The following is an 18,759-nucleotide window of genomic DNA, read 5'->3' as shown; positions in this document are numbered from 1 at the left end:
CAAAGTTAAGTTGTCTTGCCCTAAACTAAACTTTTAGTGGACTATTAAAAAGGATATTTGGACTGACATTTAGCTGATTAGCTGGATTTAATTGCATTGACTGACGGGCACCCATTTGTGCAATTTAAAGTCAAATTTTACTTCACTTTCCACACTTCACTGAAAACCCAGTGAAGTTTCTAAATTCATTCTTTTTGAATAGATTCTCAAAATTGTGGCCCATAGCAACCAGATCAATTATTTTCTTAAACTTAATTAAACAGAAGTTCAAATATTTGTCTTTCAGACTTGCAATATTAAAAAGAGGGAAAAAATAGGCTGTGCTAACACAGCCTTCGAGCTGCTTTTAACGTTATTTTGGATGGAATGGGTTTCATGTATATGTGGCTAATTGGTGATTAATTGAAAAATAAGTGAAGATTTACAGCATTTATAAAACATTTCTTTTAAAAAAGAAAAAAGATTGGTTTAATTTTCACGGTGCAATTTTTTCCCTTTGAATCTTACTCTTTAGAAATGTATAATTGACTTAATACATAATGCACTGCTCTCAGACTGACATACTGTTCAGTCATTAGGCAGAATTAGCTGTATTGTGCCTTGGAAAAATATTGAGACTTTTCATTATTTTGTGCAGAGCAAAAGGAGTTTTTTATTTATTCAAGAAATTCAGAGATCCGTGGAGTCGATGTTGATAATCCATACTACAATTACATAACACCATTTACTGACCCTGATGTCAGTCAAGTTAAAACAGTTGATTTTGATGCATTAGAAGAGCGAATTTACTGGTCTGATTTAAAGCCCCGATTTATAAAGCGTGCCTTCATAAATGGCACAGGAATAGAAACAGTGGTCTCTGCAGGTAAGTAGTAATTAATGATGAAAGCTATATATGGCACAGGGCAATATGCTATGCTTTTAACCTTTACTATCTATAGTTAATGTTCTGATATAGGAAATAGATAGATGCAGTGATGATACAAACAACTTACAAACACTATTAAAATGTGTTTCAGTGAGGGATTCTCTATGGAATTTGCAGCTAGTGAATTTCTGAGCCCCATAGCCATTGAGCCAATTTGTGAAGAATTGGTGGATCTATATCAAGACAGTGATGGAGTGGGAGTGGGTGAATTGAGTGTGGTGGAGTGGGGGCAGGAATTGCCAAATCTTGAGTTAGGAAAAACAAAATCAACCACTGGTGATTGCCAGCCACTGACGTCCACAGGGAAGTGATAATGATGTGACCAAAATTGATTTGCATCATAGCAACTTAAATGAAATGCTAAAGTTTATCAGCTCCTGTAGAACTGTAAAAAAGGCTTGGCCTTTAGGAGAGAAAGGTGAAGGCAAATGGTGTGGAAAAATTTCTGAGGAGAAAGATATTGGGATAGATGGAGGCTGAACCATCTGAATTGGCAAGGGTAAATAGGAAACTATTTTGTGGCTCAAGCCTATTACTGACAGGTCATAAAACAAGTGACCATTTGCTTTGGCTCCACAATTCTCTGACATTGGAAGCCCAGCCCTTGCTGCCAGCGAAAATGGAGAACGTGGTACTCAGCCAAATTTCTTTTCACAGCAGTGGGATCGGAAAATCCCAGCCACAAGTGAGGTCAGAGAATTCCAGCCAAAGTCTTTGGGAAGGATTTTCCGATCATTGTCGCCGATGGGTTCTTCTGGTCCCAGAGATGGTGACCTCCCCTAGGCGGGAATGGCCAGCAGCAGAGGGTACAAACAATGGGAAACCTTGTTGACAGCAGCAGGATCCAAGAACCCACCACCAGCCAATGGAGGGCTGCCCTGGTGTTGTGAGACTTCTTAATGCAAAACACACAATGCCACCCTTTGTTATCAATTATAATCGATGTCAAAAACAACATGAATCCAAATTTGGAAACCTGTTTAGAAAATTGGGATAGGGTGGAATGCCCTTTCCTCAGGATATTTGGAGGTAGGAAGGAGTTATTTAATTAGGCAAGAGAGTACCCACTTCAAGGCCACATGCTGCCTTTGCTGTAATGCAAGCAACGGTGGGAGGGGTTTTTGTCACGCTGGGGGCACCAAAAGCAAGCTTTCAGAGGGCATCCTGCGTTGTCAGACACAGTGCCTGATTGGGGGACCTGACACTGAAAAGGGGGGTTTTGGGAGGGTAGCCCACTAAGAGCCATTGGGTGCCCTGGTTTCCTCTCACAGTCAAAAGATATGCGGGTTAAGCTACGTGACCAAAATTGATATGCATCATGGTAACTTGAATGAAATGCCAAAGTTTATCTGCATCTGTCGAACTGTACAGTTCTTAAGAGGCAATGACCCCCACACACCAACCCTCAACGTTCTAACAACCCCCTGCATCCTCTGCGCTTTTTACAAGCATCTCTTTACAAGCCCCATCCCACCTGTGGTCCGCACCCGTTGCGGATCCTGGACATATATTGGCTGTATCACCGGCAACTATCACTGTTGCCCCAGTGATTTATTATTAATATTGACCAGTTAAGGGGCTTCTCCTGCCTCAGCCAGTATTTTGCCAGCAGGGAAGGCCCATTACATCTTGGAAGCCCAGCAGCTTTGCCTGTATGGTCTGGTGTAAGGCAGCAGCAGTGGGGAAACTCCTTTACATGCCACTTGACCCATTGGAGACAGCCCCCCAAAGGTCATTCACACAACTCCCCCCACCCCACCCCTCCCTGCCCTAATTTAACCTTCTTCCCTAGCCCCTGGAGCCTGACCCCTGTCTCAAACCCTCTTGGCCTCCTCGCTGAGACCCCTAACCCAAGAGGCGCCTGCAGTTGCAGCCATTGCCAGCATTCAGACTGCCACTGGGGGTCGAGAGAGCTGCTGATCAATGCAGTTAGCTGGCAATTTTTTGAGGCAGAACATCCACCTGAGACAGTGATGGCAGTCATAAAGCAATTAAACTGCACCCAACATAAAATCCAGCCCATTGATAACATATCACATCATTCAGCTGTTGTTAATTTCTCCTTCAAGTTTCTTATTGCTTTTAGTACTGTAATGTCACATGTATATTATTTAACAAATGGCTTTGCAGTTTACACATTGATTTGTGCTGGTAGAATTGGTCATTATACTTAAAATTAGTAATTGAAGTTTTTGATAGCAACAAAAGATGAAACAGAAAATTGCCTTACTGATACTTTTGGAGTAATCATTGCTGTTCAAAATATGCACTATATTTGCTATAAATGTTAGAAATGCTAATCTCTCATTTCTTATAGAATCATAGAATCCATGCAGTGCAGAAGGAGGCTATTTGGCCCATCGAGCATGCACTGACAACAATCTCACCCAGTCCCTATCCCCATAACTCCACCTATTTACCCTGCTAATCCCCCTATCCGACACATCTTGGGGCACCAAGGGACAATTTAGCATGGCCAATCAACCTAACCCGTACAACTTTTGACTGTAAGAGGAAACCAGAGCACTCAGAGGAAACTCCACACAGTCATCCGAGGCTGAATTGAACATGGGTCCCTGGTCCTGTGAGGCAACAGTGCTCACCACCGTGTGCTGCTGTGCTGTCCCTGTTCATTGAATATGCCCCAAAAGGCAAAGCATCTTCTAACAAAACAAACTGTCTTTGCAAAATGTCTGGGTGTTTTTGTTTGAAAGTCAAACAAGTCATCGAGTAATGCCAAAATTTGGAGTAGCTTCTACAGAAGCATCTAGAACAAGGACGGCATGGCAGCACAGTTGTTAGCACTGCTGCCTCACGGTGCCAGGAACCCAGGTTCAATTCCAGCCTTGGGTCACTCTCTGTGTGGAGTTTGTACATTCTCCCCTTGTCTGCATGGGTTTCCTCCCACAATCCAAAGGTGCACAGGTTAGATGGATTGGCCATGCTAAATTGCTCTTAATGTCCAAGATTTCTAGATTGGGGGATTAGTGGGATGAACGTGTTGGGTTACTGACATCGGATGGGCCTGAGTAAGATGCTCTGTTGCAGAGTCAGTGCAGGCTCGATGGGCCAAATGACCTCCTTCTGCACCGCCAGGATTCTATGGAACTCTCAGCAGAGAAACAGGCCAATTGGCTCAGTTCAGCATATGTCGGTGTTGAAGCTCAGTTTTTTTCCATTCCATTTACATTATTTCACCTTGCTGGAATATTCTTCTCTGTCTTTCTCATTTGCTTACCTAGCTTTCCTTTCACGTTGATTATTGTTGCAAGTAACTTTATTAATTCACTAATTATGGTCCTTTTGTTCATAGATCTGCCATATGCTCATGCACTTGCAGTAGACTGGGTATCCAGAAACATGTACTGGACGAGTTCAGATTTAGAGGAAGCACAAATAAATGTTGCAAGATTAGATGGATCCCTACGGACTTCTATCATTCATGGACTTGACCACCCACAGTGTCTAATAGTACACCCACTAAAAGGGTAAGCTGTTATGCAATATACCTTTTTTTTTCAATTCAGTGTTAGCCAGGGCAACATTTATTGCCCATCCCTAATTGCTGCAGGTGAAATAGTTGAAAGTTTGCATTGTCGATCTAATGTTGTGATTGATATTTTTATAATCAGCTGAAGTACAGCAGTATAAATGTGGTACAGATGCAAGTGAAGATTATGTTCAGATGGAAGGATTTATTGTTACAAAACTAATCAGATTAAAAGTATTGGGGTAGAAAAATGAATATAAAAAGCCCAATTTTACCTTGCAGCAGGATTTGGTTGAATGCCAAAACCTTCTGAACACAGCAGCCAGAGGCTGAGAGGTTTTATTTCCCAGGCCTCATCTGCACGCTACTAAAATGAGCATGAAGTGACTGTTAGCTGGGGGAGAGGAGCAGAAGTTCAGGCAGCAGGAAAAGAAAAGTTCACCACGTGTAGATGTCATGGGTTGGTTGTTTCAGGAAGATCTCCAGGGATGGAAGGTCAAAGTTTTCTTGGGGCTTTGCCAGAGTCCTACTGTTCTCCAAAGAAAGCCAAAAATAACTTTGTTCAATTGGCCTCTTTTGGTCCCAAATTCTCCCCCTCTCTTTTCACCTTATAATAAGGGCAACACTAGTTTCCTTCTTCATGCCAGTGTTAAAATTACAGTCAGAGTTCCAGGGCATTAGAAGAGCATGTTAAAATTAAAGATAGTGGGTCATTGGTGGGTAGCTCACCTTGAAGTTCTCATTATTTTTTACCCCTCAGTTAATACCTAGTTCATTACAAAGTTTATCCCTGAATCCCTATTGCTTTGAGCTTAGCTAATGACCTACCTTGTCAAAATTTGTCAGTAGTTTCTTTGACTTTCCATCGTCGAGTTGGGACATTGTGTCCTCAAGGGAGTGAAGGAAGCTAGATGGGAAAAATCACGAACTAACTTGTCAGAAGATGGATATGGATAGATGAACCATTTAAACACCAGTTGAAAATGTTTCTGGCAGCTGTTCCTTTGACGTTGTGCTTGGCTACTCCAGTTATAAATGGTTTGCACTCTGCTTATTCAGGCCATGAAAATAAATTAGAGGGCCTCGCATAATGAAACTGGGCTTTGCCTGTTGGAAGAGGCACTGAAAGGTGGTGGGGGCACAAATTTTATCCAAAAATCTTTGTTTGAATCTGCTTCAGCCATTCTTTTGCCACCTTTTCTGCTCTCTCGCATTCCCTCTGGTAAAATCTGCCCAATAAGTGGTCTGCAATCTTTTCACGACTTGTTGATACATTCCAGCCTTGCTTTTTTCCAGCTCACTGAGCCTACCAAACATCATTCTTCCCCATCACTACCCTCTTTATTCTTCAGAAAGCTACATGTTCATAGCTTTCTGAACACCAGGAGCCCCTTCCATATTGCCCCACCCAACAAAAAAAATCTCCCGAATGTTCTTCAGAACCTAACCAACCCGCGTGCACAACTTCATTGCATCCAGCTCCACTGAGCTGTCCCAGCACCCCCTTCCCACCTCCATGTGTCAGATCTTACGAATCTTCCCCACACCGCTACCACACCTCAACTCATCTTATTGCTCCCGTACCCTGCACTCCCAATGTGCTGTCAAATCCTCTAACTTTCCTTATCCCCTGTGTCTCAAAACGCTACTCTCTGGTATTTTCTGGCCCTTCCTGCTAGTGGGATGTTCCAGTTCTGCTGAACCTGTGATGGGTTCCCCAGAGGCCAGCAGAGCAAATGGCAGTTGACTTCAGTGGGGAAAGAGGGGGGGCGGTGGGAAATGACTGGTAGGTCCTACTGGGTGGTCAATGGTGAGCCAACTCCACCACCCAAAAACCCATGACGGAGGGTTTGGAAAATGTTGGCCTTTAATAATCTCAGTTCTAAAATCTCAGTCTTCCCATCAAAAAATACTAATTTGTAATTAATTAATCACCATTCATTGTGTGTTGGTATTAATATCCAGGCCACTATTCATTGCCCATCCCAAATCGAAGTGTTGAAAACTGCTAAAGATCTGAAGTGTTCCCACAATGCTGTTGGGTAGAAAATTCCAGGACATTGTCCCAGTGATCTTGATAAAACAGGGTTCCACCTCCAAGCCAGGGTGGTATGTGATTTGGTATGTAAAGGGGCATGGTGGCACAGTGATTAGCACTACTGCCTCACAGCACCAGGCATCCGGGTTCAATTCCCAGCTTTGGTCACTGTCCGTGCAGAGTCTGCACCTTCTCCCCATGTCTGCATGAGTTTCCTCAGGGTGCCCCAGTTTCCTCCCACATTCCAAAAGATATGCTGGTTAGGTGCACTGACCATGCTAAATTCTCCCTCAATGTATTCGAACAGGTGCCGGAACGTGGTGACTAGGGGATTTTTACAGTAACTTCATTGCAGAGTTAATGTAAGCCTACTTGTGACACTAATAAATAAACTTTAAACTTAGCAAATTGCTAAGGCGTAGGTTATTACTTTTTCCTTCACCTTCTCTCCAATTGTAAAGTGGATAGGTCTCTTATATAGGACATAGAACATTACAGCGCAGTACAGGCTCTTCAGCCCTCGATGTTGCACCGACAAGTGGAACCAATCTAATGACCCTCTAACCTAAACTATTCCAATGTTATCCATATGCCTATCCACTGACCATTTGAACGCCGTTAAAGTTGGCGAGTCCACAACTGCTGCAGGCAGGGCATTCCGCGACCTTAACACCCTCTGAGTAAAGAATGTTTTGGAAGAGTTTGAAGTTTGAAGAGTTATATGTTTTGGAAGAGTTTGAAGTTCGAAAACAGCTGTCCAAAGCAGTCAGTGTATTTTGTATGTTATAAGTGGCACTTTTAACTTCAAGTAATGGCAATTTGTTTACCCCATTTGCCTGATATAAGGTTCTGCCAGAGATATGTGCAGGGGCCAGAGTTATAAATTAATCTGAAAACACCTCCAGGTCAAATAAGCAAAATATCTTGAAGCATTGCTGGAGTTTATAATCGATAACTTTTTTTTGTACAATTTGAGCGATTAGTTGTTTTAAAATATATTTTTACTGAAGATATACATTTTTACAAAGAACATAACAAACTCTCAAGGAATAGTACAATACAACAAGGTCCATTTCAAACAGGTACATATAAAAGAGATAGGAAACAAATATCATCACAGTCGATTTAGATGTGTGATTAATTTTAACTTTAAGTTGATATATGCACTGGTTTCTCTCTTACAGAAAGCTCTACTGGAGTGATGGGAACAATATCAGTTCAGCAAGCATGGATGGCAGTAACATCAAGAATCTTTTTTCAAATCAAAAGGAGCCTGCTGGTAATTCAAGCCTTTGCCTTTTCCAATTATTGCATTTGTGATATTGCTTTGTCACTATGGTGACAACATTCCCGTTTAATGGCTTAGTTTATTAATTTATTGGGCTTTTAGAATCTGTAATAAGTTGTAATATGTAGTAAATAATTATGAGTTGAAGGTACAGGGTGGGATTTTCCAGCCCTGCCAAAGGTGACTCCCTGAGGTGGTTCCTGTGGAGGTTGGGCAGACAAGCCATGTAAAATACAGTGGTCATCGGCGAGGCCAGAAGATCTCATAATCAGAGAATGGCGAGGTGCCTCAGCCACTGGACAAACCTCCATAGGAGGTTTCCGGTGAGGAAACCAGCGTATTTCTTTTCAGAGAAACCAATTTTCTTTCTGCTTATTATGACACTGTGTTTAAAAAAAAAATAAAGGGGCTGTTATGCAAGGTGGGGTTGGGGTGCCTGAATATGCCGGCAAAACCTGACTGCACAGAGGTTGGGTGCACTTTTTAAAGGGACCCCCCAATCCTAACCTTTATTACAACCCTCCCCTCTCCCTTCCCACCACCACCAGCACCCCTCACTTACCCCAGCCCATCATGGAGGTCTCAGGCGCTCTCCTCCCCAACCTCCAATTGGAATCGACCACTTCTCGCCCTTCCGCCCAATCATTTTCCCCTTCCACCCACCCTCCTCCAATCATCCGCCCCCTCTCCTCTTCCTCCCACCTCTTCCCCCTCCTCCTCTGCTGACAGTCTGAGCCAGCAGCTATTTTTCCTCAGTGACTCATGCACCAGCACCCATCACCACCTATAACTGGAGCCCACCTGTCTGCCTGGGACTGGAGGCCCCATTTTGAAGCCACTTTGAGGAGGTTATGTTGCAGCTCTGTAAGGTGCTGGTGTGACCACACCTAGCATACTATGTACAGTTTTGGTCTTCTTACTTGAGAAAGGATATACTGATACTGGAGGGGGTGCAGAGGAAGTTCACTAGGTTGATTCCGGAGTTGAGAGGGTTGGCTTATGAGGAGAGACTGAGTAGACAAGGACTACCTTATTTATTCCCTTCGTAATCGTATATGTTTCCATCAGATCCTCCCTCATTCTTTTAAATTCCAATGCGTATTGATGGAAACATATATGATTATGAAAGGAATAAATAAGATAGAAGCAGGGAGGTTGTTTCCACTGGCAAGTGAAACTAGAACTGTGGGGCATAGCCTTAAAATAAGGTGGAGCAGATTTAGGGCTGAGTTGAGGAGGACCTTCTTCACCCAAATGGTTGTGAATTTGTGGAATTCCGTGCCCAGTGAAGCAGTTGAGGTTACCTCATTGAATGTTTTTAAGGCAAGGTAGATAAATATCTGAACAGTAAAAGGTTATGATGAGTGGGCAGGTAAGTGGAGCTGAGTTCACAAAAGGATCAGCCATAGGCCATCAGGCTCAATGGGTCAGATGACCTACTCCTGGTCTCTGTTCTTATGAGGGCATCTGGCCATTCTTGAGATGTAGCACCAACAATGGCTATTGTTAGCGCTGGCACCACTGAAGTTGCTGATCTGCCAGCCCTCTGAATGGGCTAGCTGTCCTTGGAAGTGGATCACTATTCAAATAACATCAGTGGCCCCAGAGGCAGTCAGTTAATTGGTTGTCACCAACAATATGTCTGTCACCTTTCGGTTCTACCACCAGCCAAAGTGCCTTCACTCTGGCGGAAGGACTTCTGATATATGTATACAATATATATATCATGTATATTGGTAGAGATGATTTTCTTCTTAACAAAAAATTGTAACACATTGTGAATCATTACTTGGTAAGACATCTTTCCAAGATCATAACCACTCATTGGCACATCTACTGGTGTATTCCAATTGAAAACAATAGCCATATAAAATACCAATATAATTCCACCTGGTCTAATTATATTCTCACACACCTGCAGTTTTCAATGAACAAAATAATATTTTAGCAGATTCAGCGAGTGTAGGGCAGGGAAGTCATCATGAGTGGTCATTCAATTTAGGAACAAAATAAATGGCTTTGAAATTCAATCTCTGTCACGCAAATAGACTGCTCAGCATAATCTAGAGGGCAAAGGCAGTTCTTTAAGAACATACTTCTTTAATTTAACCTCAGTAGTCTGTGCTGAGAAGGAATTCTTCCAGTTGTTATACATAGCAGTGCCATTAATATTTTGGAGAATAATTTTGTCTTTTCTAAAAGCAGATATTCAGATTAATTAAAGCAAGCTTGATATAAATAAAACCTTGGGTAAGGCAAGCCTGTGATTTAAAGGTTAAAATTTCATCCTTACATTCTTAAAGAAAAGCTTTGGTTTAAAAGATTATTTACTAGTGTCACAAGTCAGCTTACATTAACACTGCAATTAAGTCACTGTGAAAATCTCCTAGTCACCACACTCAGGCACCTGTTTAGGTACACTGAGAAAGAATTTATCATGGTCAATGTACCTAATGAGCATATCTTTTGGACTGTGGGAGGAAACCAGAGCACCCAGAGGAAACCTATGCAGACATGGGGAGATTGTGCATTACGTCTTGAAATCACTCTAAAGTTCCCCTTTCCCTCGCCCTGAACTTCTACACTTCTCTTGTTTCTCTCCTTTTTTCCATCATGACCATTCCAAGCTCACAACTCAACTCAAATTCCATTACCCTGTTCACCACCCAACTTCTCTTCCTGGTCCACTAGTTGTGAATTGTTTTCTCTCTTTGGGTGCTGACCTCTCCATTCTTCAAATCTGCTATCACTACCCTGGTCCTCAAAAAACTAGTCCTTAACCTCATTGGCTATTCAAGCAACTGTCCCATCTCCAATTTTACATTTCTGTCCAATTGTAATGATACTGTGCCTTCAAGAAATATCTGTATATTATATTTCATAAGAACATAAGAACATAAGAACATAAGAACATAAGAAATAGGAGCAGGAGTAGGCCATCTGGCCCTTCGAGCCTGCCCCGCCATTCAATAAGATCATGGCTGATCTGTCGTGGCTCAGTTCCACTTTCCCGCCCTCTCCCCATAACCCTTAATCCCCTCTCTTATCAAAAACCCATCAACCCGCTTCTTAAAAATATTTAGCGAGGCAGCCTCCACCACTTCAACGGGCAGAGAATTCCAGAGATTCACCACCCTTTGAGTGAAGAAGTTCCTCCTCAACTCCGTTCTGAACCGCCCCCCCTTTATCTTGAGGCTGTGCCCCCTAGTCCTACTGTCTTTTTTGAGCGGGAAGAGTCTTTCCACCTCTATCCTATCCATCCCATTCATCATCTTATACGTCTCAATGAGATCTCCCCTCATTCTTCTAAACTCTAACGAGTACAAGCCTAGTTTATTCAGCCTCTCCTCATAGCTCAACCCCCTCAACTCCGGTATCAGCCTAGTAAACCTCCTCTGCACTCCCTCCAGGGCCAAAATATCCTCTTGTAAGGAGTATGCTTAAGCTTAGGTCCGTTTTGCAGGGTTCTGATTTGTCTAGCAAAGCCTTTAAATTGATAGCTAGGAGGACAGATATGTACCTATTTTAGATCTGGTGTGTTTGTTTCAAGCAAGACTAATGCATTTGTGTGTATTTGGGATTCCCCTGGATGTTTCAGTGCAGAGTTTTGATTGGGCTGATTGTCAAGGACAGAGTTGTGTGCTTAATGGGAGGAGCAGCTAAGCTTGCAGGGAAGAAATACTGCTTCAGTTTCTTTTTAATACAAACAGTTGCTGCTTGGACTGTCAGAAGAAACAGATACCTCTCTGTCTCTCTCTCTCTCTTCAGAAGTGTTCTAAAAGCTCTAGGACTGTTAACCTGAGACAAGCAAGTAAGCTTGTATTTTGCTAATTAATTTTAACCAGGGCAGACTTAACTCTGTAAGAGGAATATTGCTTGAATTGGAACTCATAGTGGGAGGTCAGCAGTTAAGAATTTTATCTTGTCATGTTTAAGTGGTGTTCAATTATTAATAATTAAACGAATTCATTTATTATAGTTAAACAGTGTTGTTAAATAAAATTGTTTTCGTAAAAGCTTCCCAGTGTGTCAGTCATATTGCACCTGGAGTGAAATATCATATACTCATATTAATGCCAAAATCACAAATTATTGGGATCTAATCTGACTTCATGATATACTTTTGGGTTTCTGATCTGGTGTCCTAACACATTGCCTTTGAATACATTGTTACATCCCAAATTCATAGCCACCTCCCCAGAGTTCCATGTTTGAATACCTCTTATTTGTTTCCCACCCTGCCTACTGTACCAAAGAAAAGTTGCAAATGACATCCAATGTAACTGCAATCTTGTCCTTCTTAACCTGTCTGCAGCCTTTGGCATGATTGACCACTAAACCCTGCACATCTTCACTTCCATCCAGCTGGGTGAAACTGCTCCCACTTGGTTCTACACTTATCTAATCATAGCCAGAATATCATTTGCAATGTCTTCCACACTCACATCTGCAGCTTTTCCTCTGATTTCTACCAGCGATCTAACCATCGTTGTCTCCTATTTCTCTTCTACATAATACTCATTGGTGACATCATTGAAAGGCACATTTGTTTTCATGTGTACTCTGCTGAGACCCAACACTACATTACTACCATCTCTCTCGACTTCCAAATTACCAGGCTGCTTATCCAACATCCAGAACTGGATAAGCAAAAATTTAATCCAGTTAAATATTGGAAAGACAGAAGCCATTATCTTTGATTCCTGCTCCAAACTTAGAACATAGAAAACTACAGCACAAACAGGTGCTTCGGCCCACAAGTTGTGCTGCTCATATCCCTACCTATTAGGCCTATCTATAACCCTCAATCCCATTAAATCCCATGTATTCATCCAGAAGTCATTCCCAATCCACCATGTCTATTCTTTTTGCTGGAAATTGCCAAAGTCTAAGCCAGACAGTTTGTAACTTTGGTTTCATAGTAACCGGAAATGAGTTTCTGACCACATATCTGTCTCATCACTAATGCCAAATAAAAAAGTATTGACTTTTTTAAAATCAGTAATATTTTATTTTGTTTTGGAAATTCTACTTTTCCATAATTACCTTGAATTTGTTCTCAGGTTAACAACTAGAATCTGACCTTAATTTCTTTGCACGCTCTCAGAGCTGGTAGAAGTAGGGAATCCTGGATTACTCGGGATATTGAGGCCCTGGTCAAGAAGAAGTAGGAGACATCTGACATGCATAGGCAGCTGGGATCAAGTGGATCCCTTGATAAGTATAGTATATAAGTATATACTTATAGTATATAAGTATCCCTTGATAAATATGGTGTCAGAATAGAGAAATCAGGAGGGCAAAATGGGGACACAAGATTGCTTTGGCAGATAAGGCAAAGGAGAATCTAAAGAACTTCTACAAATGCATAAAGGGCACAAGAATAACTCAGGAGAGAATAGGGCCTCTATTCTCTCAGATTAGCAAAGTCATCTACATGCAGATCCACAAGAGATAGGTGAGATCCTAAATAAATATTTCTCATCAGTATTGACTGTTGAGAAAGGCATGATGTTGGGGAAATTAGGGAAATACATAGTGATGTTTTGAGTGTACACATTACAGTGAAAGAAGTGCTGAAATTCTAAAAGCGCATCAAGGTTGATAAATATTCAGGACCTGATGAAGTGTATCCTAGGATATTGTGGGAGCCTAGGGAGGAACATGCAGGTCCCTAGCAGAGATATTTGAATCATCAACAGCCACAGATGAGGTGTCTGAAGATTGAAGCCTTTGTGTAAGAAGGATTGCCTTCTTAAATACCTGGGAACTACAGGACAGTGAGCCTAATGTCTGTAGTTGGTAAGTTGTTAGAAAGTATTCTGAGACACAGGATCTACAGATATTTAGAGAGGCAAGGACTGATTAGAGACAGTCAATATAGCTTTGTGAGTGGAAAAATTATTTCTCACGAATTTGATTGAGTTTTTTGAAGGAGTAACCAAGAAGTTACATGAGGGCAATGCGATCGACATGTGTTGTCTACATGGACTTTAGCAAGGCCTTTGACAAGGTACCACATAGTATCTTTTTGTATAAGGTTAAATCTCAGAGGATCCAGGATGAGGTAGCCAGTTGGATACAAAGTTGGCTTGATGACAGAAGACAGAAGTTGGTTGTAGAGGGTTGTTTTTCAAACTGGAGGTCTGACTCCAGCAGTCTGCCTCGGGGATTGATGCTGGGTCCACAGTTATTTTTCATTTATAATAATGATTTAGATGAGAATTTAGGAGGAATAGTTATTCAGTTTGCACATGACATCAAGATTGGTGGCATAGTGGACAATGAAGAAGATTATTTGGGTTGCAATGGAATCTTGATCAATTGGGCCAATGGACCAATGAATGGCAGATGGAGTTTAATTTAGATAAGTGTGAGGTGATGCATTTTGGTTGATCGAACCAGGGCAGGACTTTCTCAGTTAATAGTAGGGCACTGGGGAGAGTTATAGAACCAAGAGATCTAGGAGTACAGGTTCATAGCTCCTTGAAAGTGGAGTCACAGGTGGACAGGGTGGTGAAAATGTCATTCGACATGCTTGGTTTCATTGGTCAGAACATTGAATACAGGAGTTATGGCATCTTGTTGAAGTTGTGCAAGACATTGGTAAGGAAACATTTGGAATAATGTGTACAATTCTGGTCACCCTATTATAGAAAGAATATTAGAACATAAGAAATAGGAGCAGGAGTAGGCCATCTAGCCCTTCGAGCCTGCCCCGCCATTCAATAAGATCATAGCTGATCTGAAGTGGATCAGTTCCACTTTCCTGCTTTCTCCCCGTAACCCTTAATTCCCCTGTCTATCAGAAACCTATCTACCCGTGACTTAAATATATTCAGCGAGGTAGCCTCCACCACTTCAACGGGCAGGGAATTCCAGAGATTCACCACCCTTTGAGTGAAGAAGTTCCTCCTCAACTCCAATCTAAACTGCACCCCCCCTTATCTTGAGGCTGTGCCCTCAAGTCCTGCTATCCATTCTAAGCAGGAAGAATCTCTCTACCTCTACCCTATCTATCCCCTTCATTATCATATCCATCTCTATAAGATCCCCCCTCAGCCTTCGAAACACCAACGAGTACAGACCCAGTCTATTCAGTCTCTCTTCATAGTCCAACCCCCTTATGTCCGGTATCAGCCTAGTGAACCTTCTCTGCACTCCCTCCAAGGTCAGTATACCCTTCTGCAAGTGCGGCGACCAAAACTGCACATGGTACTCCAGCTGCGGCCTCACCAGTGCCCTATACAGTTGCAGAAAGACCTCCCTGCTTTTATATTCTATCCCCCTCGCTATAAAGGCCAACATTCCATTCGCCTTCTTGATCACCTGCTGCACCTGCAGACTGGGTTTTTGCGAGTCGTGCACAAGGACCCCCAGGTCCCTCTGCACCGTAGCATGCTGCAGCTTTTCGCATTTTAAATAATAATCCCTCCTACTATTATTTCTACCAAGATGGATAACCTCACACTTGCTAACATTACACTCCATCTGCCAGGTCCTCGCCCACTTGCTCAGCCCATCTAGATCCCTCTGCAGACTTTCCACACCCTCCACGCAATTTGCTTTTCCACTCATCTTCATGAAAGATTCGTATTAAACTGAAATAATGCAGAAATGATTTACTAGGATGCTATCAGGACTTGATGGTTTGAGTTACAAGGAGAGGTTGGCTAAACTAGGATTTTTTTCACTGGAGCATAGGAAGCTTAGGGGTGATCTTGTTGAGGTCTATAAAATAACGAGGGCCATTGATCAGCTAGATAGTCAACATCTTTTCCCAAAGACGGGGGAGTCTAAACCAAAGGGCATAGGTTTAAAGTGAGAGGAGAGAGATACAAAAGAGTCCAGAGGGCAACTTTTTAACGCGGAGAGAGGTCAGTGTCCGGAACAGGCTGCCAGGGTTAGTAGTAGAGGCGGATACAATTTTACCCTTTAAAAAGCATTTAGGCAGTTGCATGGGTAAAATTGATATAGAGGAATATGGGCCAAATGCGGGCAATTGGGACGAGCTTAGTGGTAAAACTGAGTGGCATGGACAAGTTGGGCCAAAGGGGCTTGTTTCCATGCTGTAATCCTCTATGACTCTATAATTGCAATCCCTTTCCATTTTCATGCAGTGATATACACAATGAGGTGATCAATCATGTAATTATGATACTAGAGAGAGGACTGTTGACTCTTCTTAATATAAAAGCTCAGAAATAAAACCCAGTCAAAAAAAACTTTTTAAAAGGGGTTCCAACCCAAGTCAAGTGCTTTCTGCTCAGTATCACTATCATCACATGAGAGAATTTTTCTACCGCGTGCATCACTTATTGGTGCCGAAGAACCAAAGTTGGAAATATTCTGTAGTATGCAGAGAAAACAGTATTCCAGGTTGAAACTGGAGAAAATGGATTTATATTAGGTTTTAAGCAAGTACAGAGGCAGAGGAAGGGGTGCGGGAGATAAGGACAAATGATAAGGTTTGCACAAGTGTGGAAAATAAGGGTAATTAAATGACAAAAGAAATTATGGTGCAAAGTAGAAAGGGATGATAATATGACAAGTGAGGAAACAGAAGATGTTGAATCTAGAGGAGCATTTATAGCTGTGACATATGCTAGTTCTGATGAACTGTCCTGATATGCCGGGGGTGGGGGGGGGGGGTGGATTCTCTGGCCTCCCTGCAGCATGTTTCTCATCGAGGAAGGTGGTGTGTCGCCTCTGGTCCCATTGCTGCCTGCACCCCTGCAGCTGTTCAAACTGGTGGAGTGTTTTCATTTTTAGGCAGAGTTGCACAGCAAGTGGGAAAAACCTAACAGAAGCTTCCTGCAGTTTCCTTTGACTTATTTTTTAGCGTGGAAGAAAAGTTAAAAGGCAGGTCCCACAACATCACATTCAGATTGAGAGAGCAGTTGGGCCATTGAGCAATCTCTCAATCAGAGGGCAGTGCTGGGGTGGCCGCGCCAGGGGCAATGCTGGAGACAGTGCCGGGGGGTAATGCCAGGGGGCAGTACCAGGGCACTGTCCAGGCATAACCCTCCTCGGGAATGTACTCACTCGCACGCCTCTGGCGTGTTCTGTTCACCAGGTGGATGTCGTGGGGGACCTGTCATGTTTCATGTCAACAAGCCTTCATGCCAACATGAATGGATAATCTAATGGGCATGGACGGGATTATCAGGCTTAAAAGCTTAATAATAATATTTAAATATATTCAAATGCAGAATCCTAAATTCAACGCCCGGATTCCCAACATGTCATTGGTGGGGGATGAGGAGGGTGGGGGAATGGAATGGAAAATCCTGCCAGCGTAAACTGCATTTTAGGACTCCTGTGGGACTTCCTGCTCCCATAAGCTGAACCCCCCCCAACCCTCACCACCACTGAAAACAGCACCAGACCAGCCACCACCTTCACTTCTCTCTCCACAGATGTTGCATGACCTGCCAAGTATTTCTGGTGCTAAAGGGAAGTCGTGTCTGACAAATTTACTGGAGTTCTATGAGGATGTGTCTAGGGCGGTGGATAGAGGAGAGCCGCTGGATGTGGTCTTTCTAGATTTTCAGAAGGTGTTTGACAAGGTACCTCACAAGAGGTTATTGCAGAAGGTCAGGGGACATGGAGTTGGGGGTAGGGTGTTAGCGTGGATAGAGGATTGGTTGTCAAATAGGAGGCAGAGAGTGGGGGTCAATGGGTGCTATTCGGATTGGCGGATGGTGACTAGTGGAGTGCCCCAGGGGTCGGTGCTGGGGCCTCAGCTATTTACCATTTATATAGATGATCTGGAGAAGGGAACCGAGTGCAGGGTGTCGAAATTTGCTGATGACACCAAGATTGGTGGAACGGCAAATTGTGCAGAGGGTGTGGAGAGTCTGCAGAAGGATCTAGATAGGCTGGGCGAATGGGTCAGGAAATGGCAAATGGAATTTAATGTTGGTAAGTGCGAGGTGGTCCACTTTGGTAGGAATAATGGTAGGAAGGATTATTACTTACGTGGCGAAAAACTGCAGCATGCGACGGTGCAGAGGGACCTCGGGGTCCTTGTGCATGAGTCGCAAAAACCCAGCTTGCAGGTGCAGCAGGTGGTCAGGAAGGCGAATGGGATGCTGGCCTTCATAGCGAGGGGGATTGAATATAAAAGTAGGGAGGTCTTGCTGCGGCTGTATAGGACATTGGTGAGGCCGCAGCTGGAGTACTGTGTGCAGTTTTGGGCGCCGTACTTACGCAAGGATATTTTGGCTTTGGAGGGAGTGCAGAGGAGGTTTACTAGGCTGATACCGGAGTTGAGGGGGTTGAGCTATGAGGAGAGGCTGAATAAACCAGGCTTGTACTCGTTAGAGTTTAGAAGAATGAGGGGGGATCTCATTGACACATATAAGATGATGAATGGAATGGATAGGATAGAGGTGGAGAGACTCTTCCCGCTCAGAAAGGATAGTAGGACTAGGGGGCACAACCTTAAGATAAAGGGGGGGCAGTTTAGAACAGAGTTGAGGAGGAACTTCTTCACTCAAAGGGTGGTGAACCTCTGGAATTCTCTGCCCGTTGAAGTGGTGGAGGCTACCTCACTAAATATTTTTAAGACGCAGGTTGATGGGTTTTTGATAAGAGAGGGGATTAAGGGTTATGGGGAGAGGGCGGGAATGTGGAACTGAGCCACGACAGATCAGCCATGATCTTATTGAATGGCGGGGCAGGCTCGAAGGGCTAGATGGCCTACTCCTGCTCCTATTTCTTATGTTCTTATGTTCTTATGTTTCTCACTTTATTGCAGCTTTCCAGAACCTATAGTATTTTTTTGTGAATATCAGTGAAACTGAGACAGAATGTATCTTTTCAGTGACTTGTAATACTTTTGCTAGCATCAACTCATAGATAAAGTAAGATTGTCACAAACTAGTATTAACCCTGTGTAGGTATACATTAATCATTTTTGCTTCCTCCAATTAAGGTAAGTTTTATTTCTTATGCACCTATATTTAGGAGCAACTTACTGTATTGGACAGATGGCGCCAATTTAAAAAGAA

The 18,759-nt window shown here is 42.9% G+C and overlaps 1 protein-coding gene across 1 annotated transcript in view; it reads left to right on the top strand.

Moving 5' to 3' along the window:
• LOC145350212 (low-density lipoprotein receptor-related protein 1-like) overlaps positions 1-18,759 on the top strand; it is a 1,564,930-nt gene that overhangs the window by 1,052,306 nt on the left and 493,865 nt on the right. The window contains exons 29-31 of the mRNA XM_080199274.1: positions 638-865; positions 4,242-4,416; positions 7,641-7,735. Of these exons, the coding sequence (XP_080055400.1) occupies positions 638-865; positions 4,242-4,416; positions 7,641-7,735 (498 nt within the window). The remainder of the gene's footprint in view (positions 1-637; positions 866-4,241; positions 4,417-7,640; positions 7,736-18,759) is intronic.

Source organism: Carcharhinus amblyrhynchos, chromosome 11 (genome assembly GCF_965287045.1).
Source record: "Carcharhinus amblyrhynchos chromosome 11, sCarAmb.v2.hapA, whole genome shotgun sequence".
In the NCBI taxonomy this organism is placed as follows: domain Eukaryota; kingdom Metazoa; phylum Chordata; class Chondrichthyes; order Carcharhiniformes; family Carcharhinidae; genus Carcharhinus; species Carcharhinus amblyrhynchos.
This window is presented reverse-complemented; position numbering and strand designations above follow the sequence as displayed.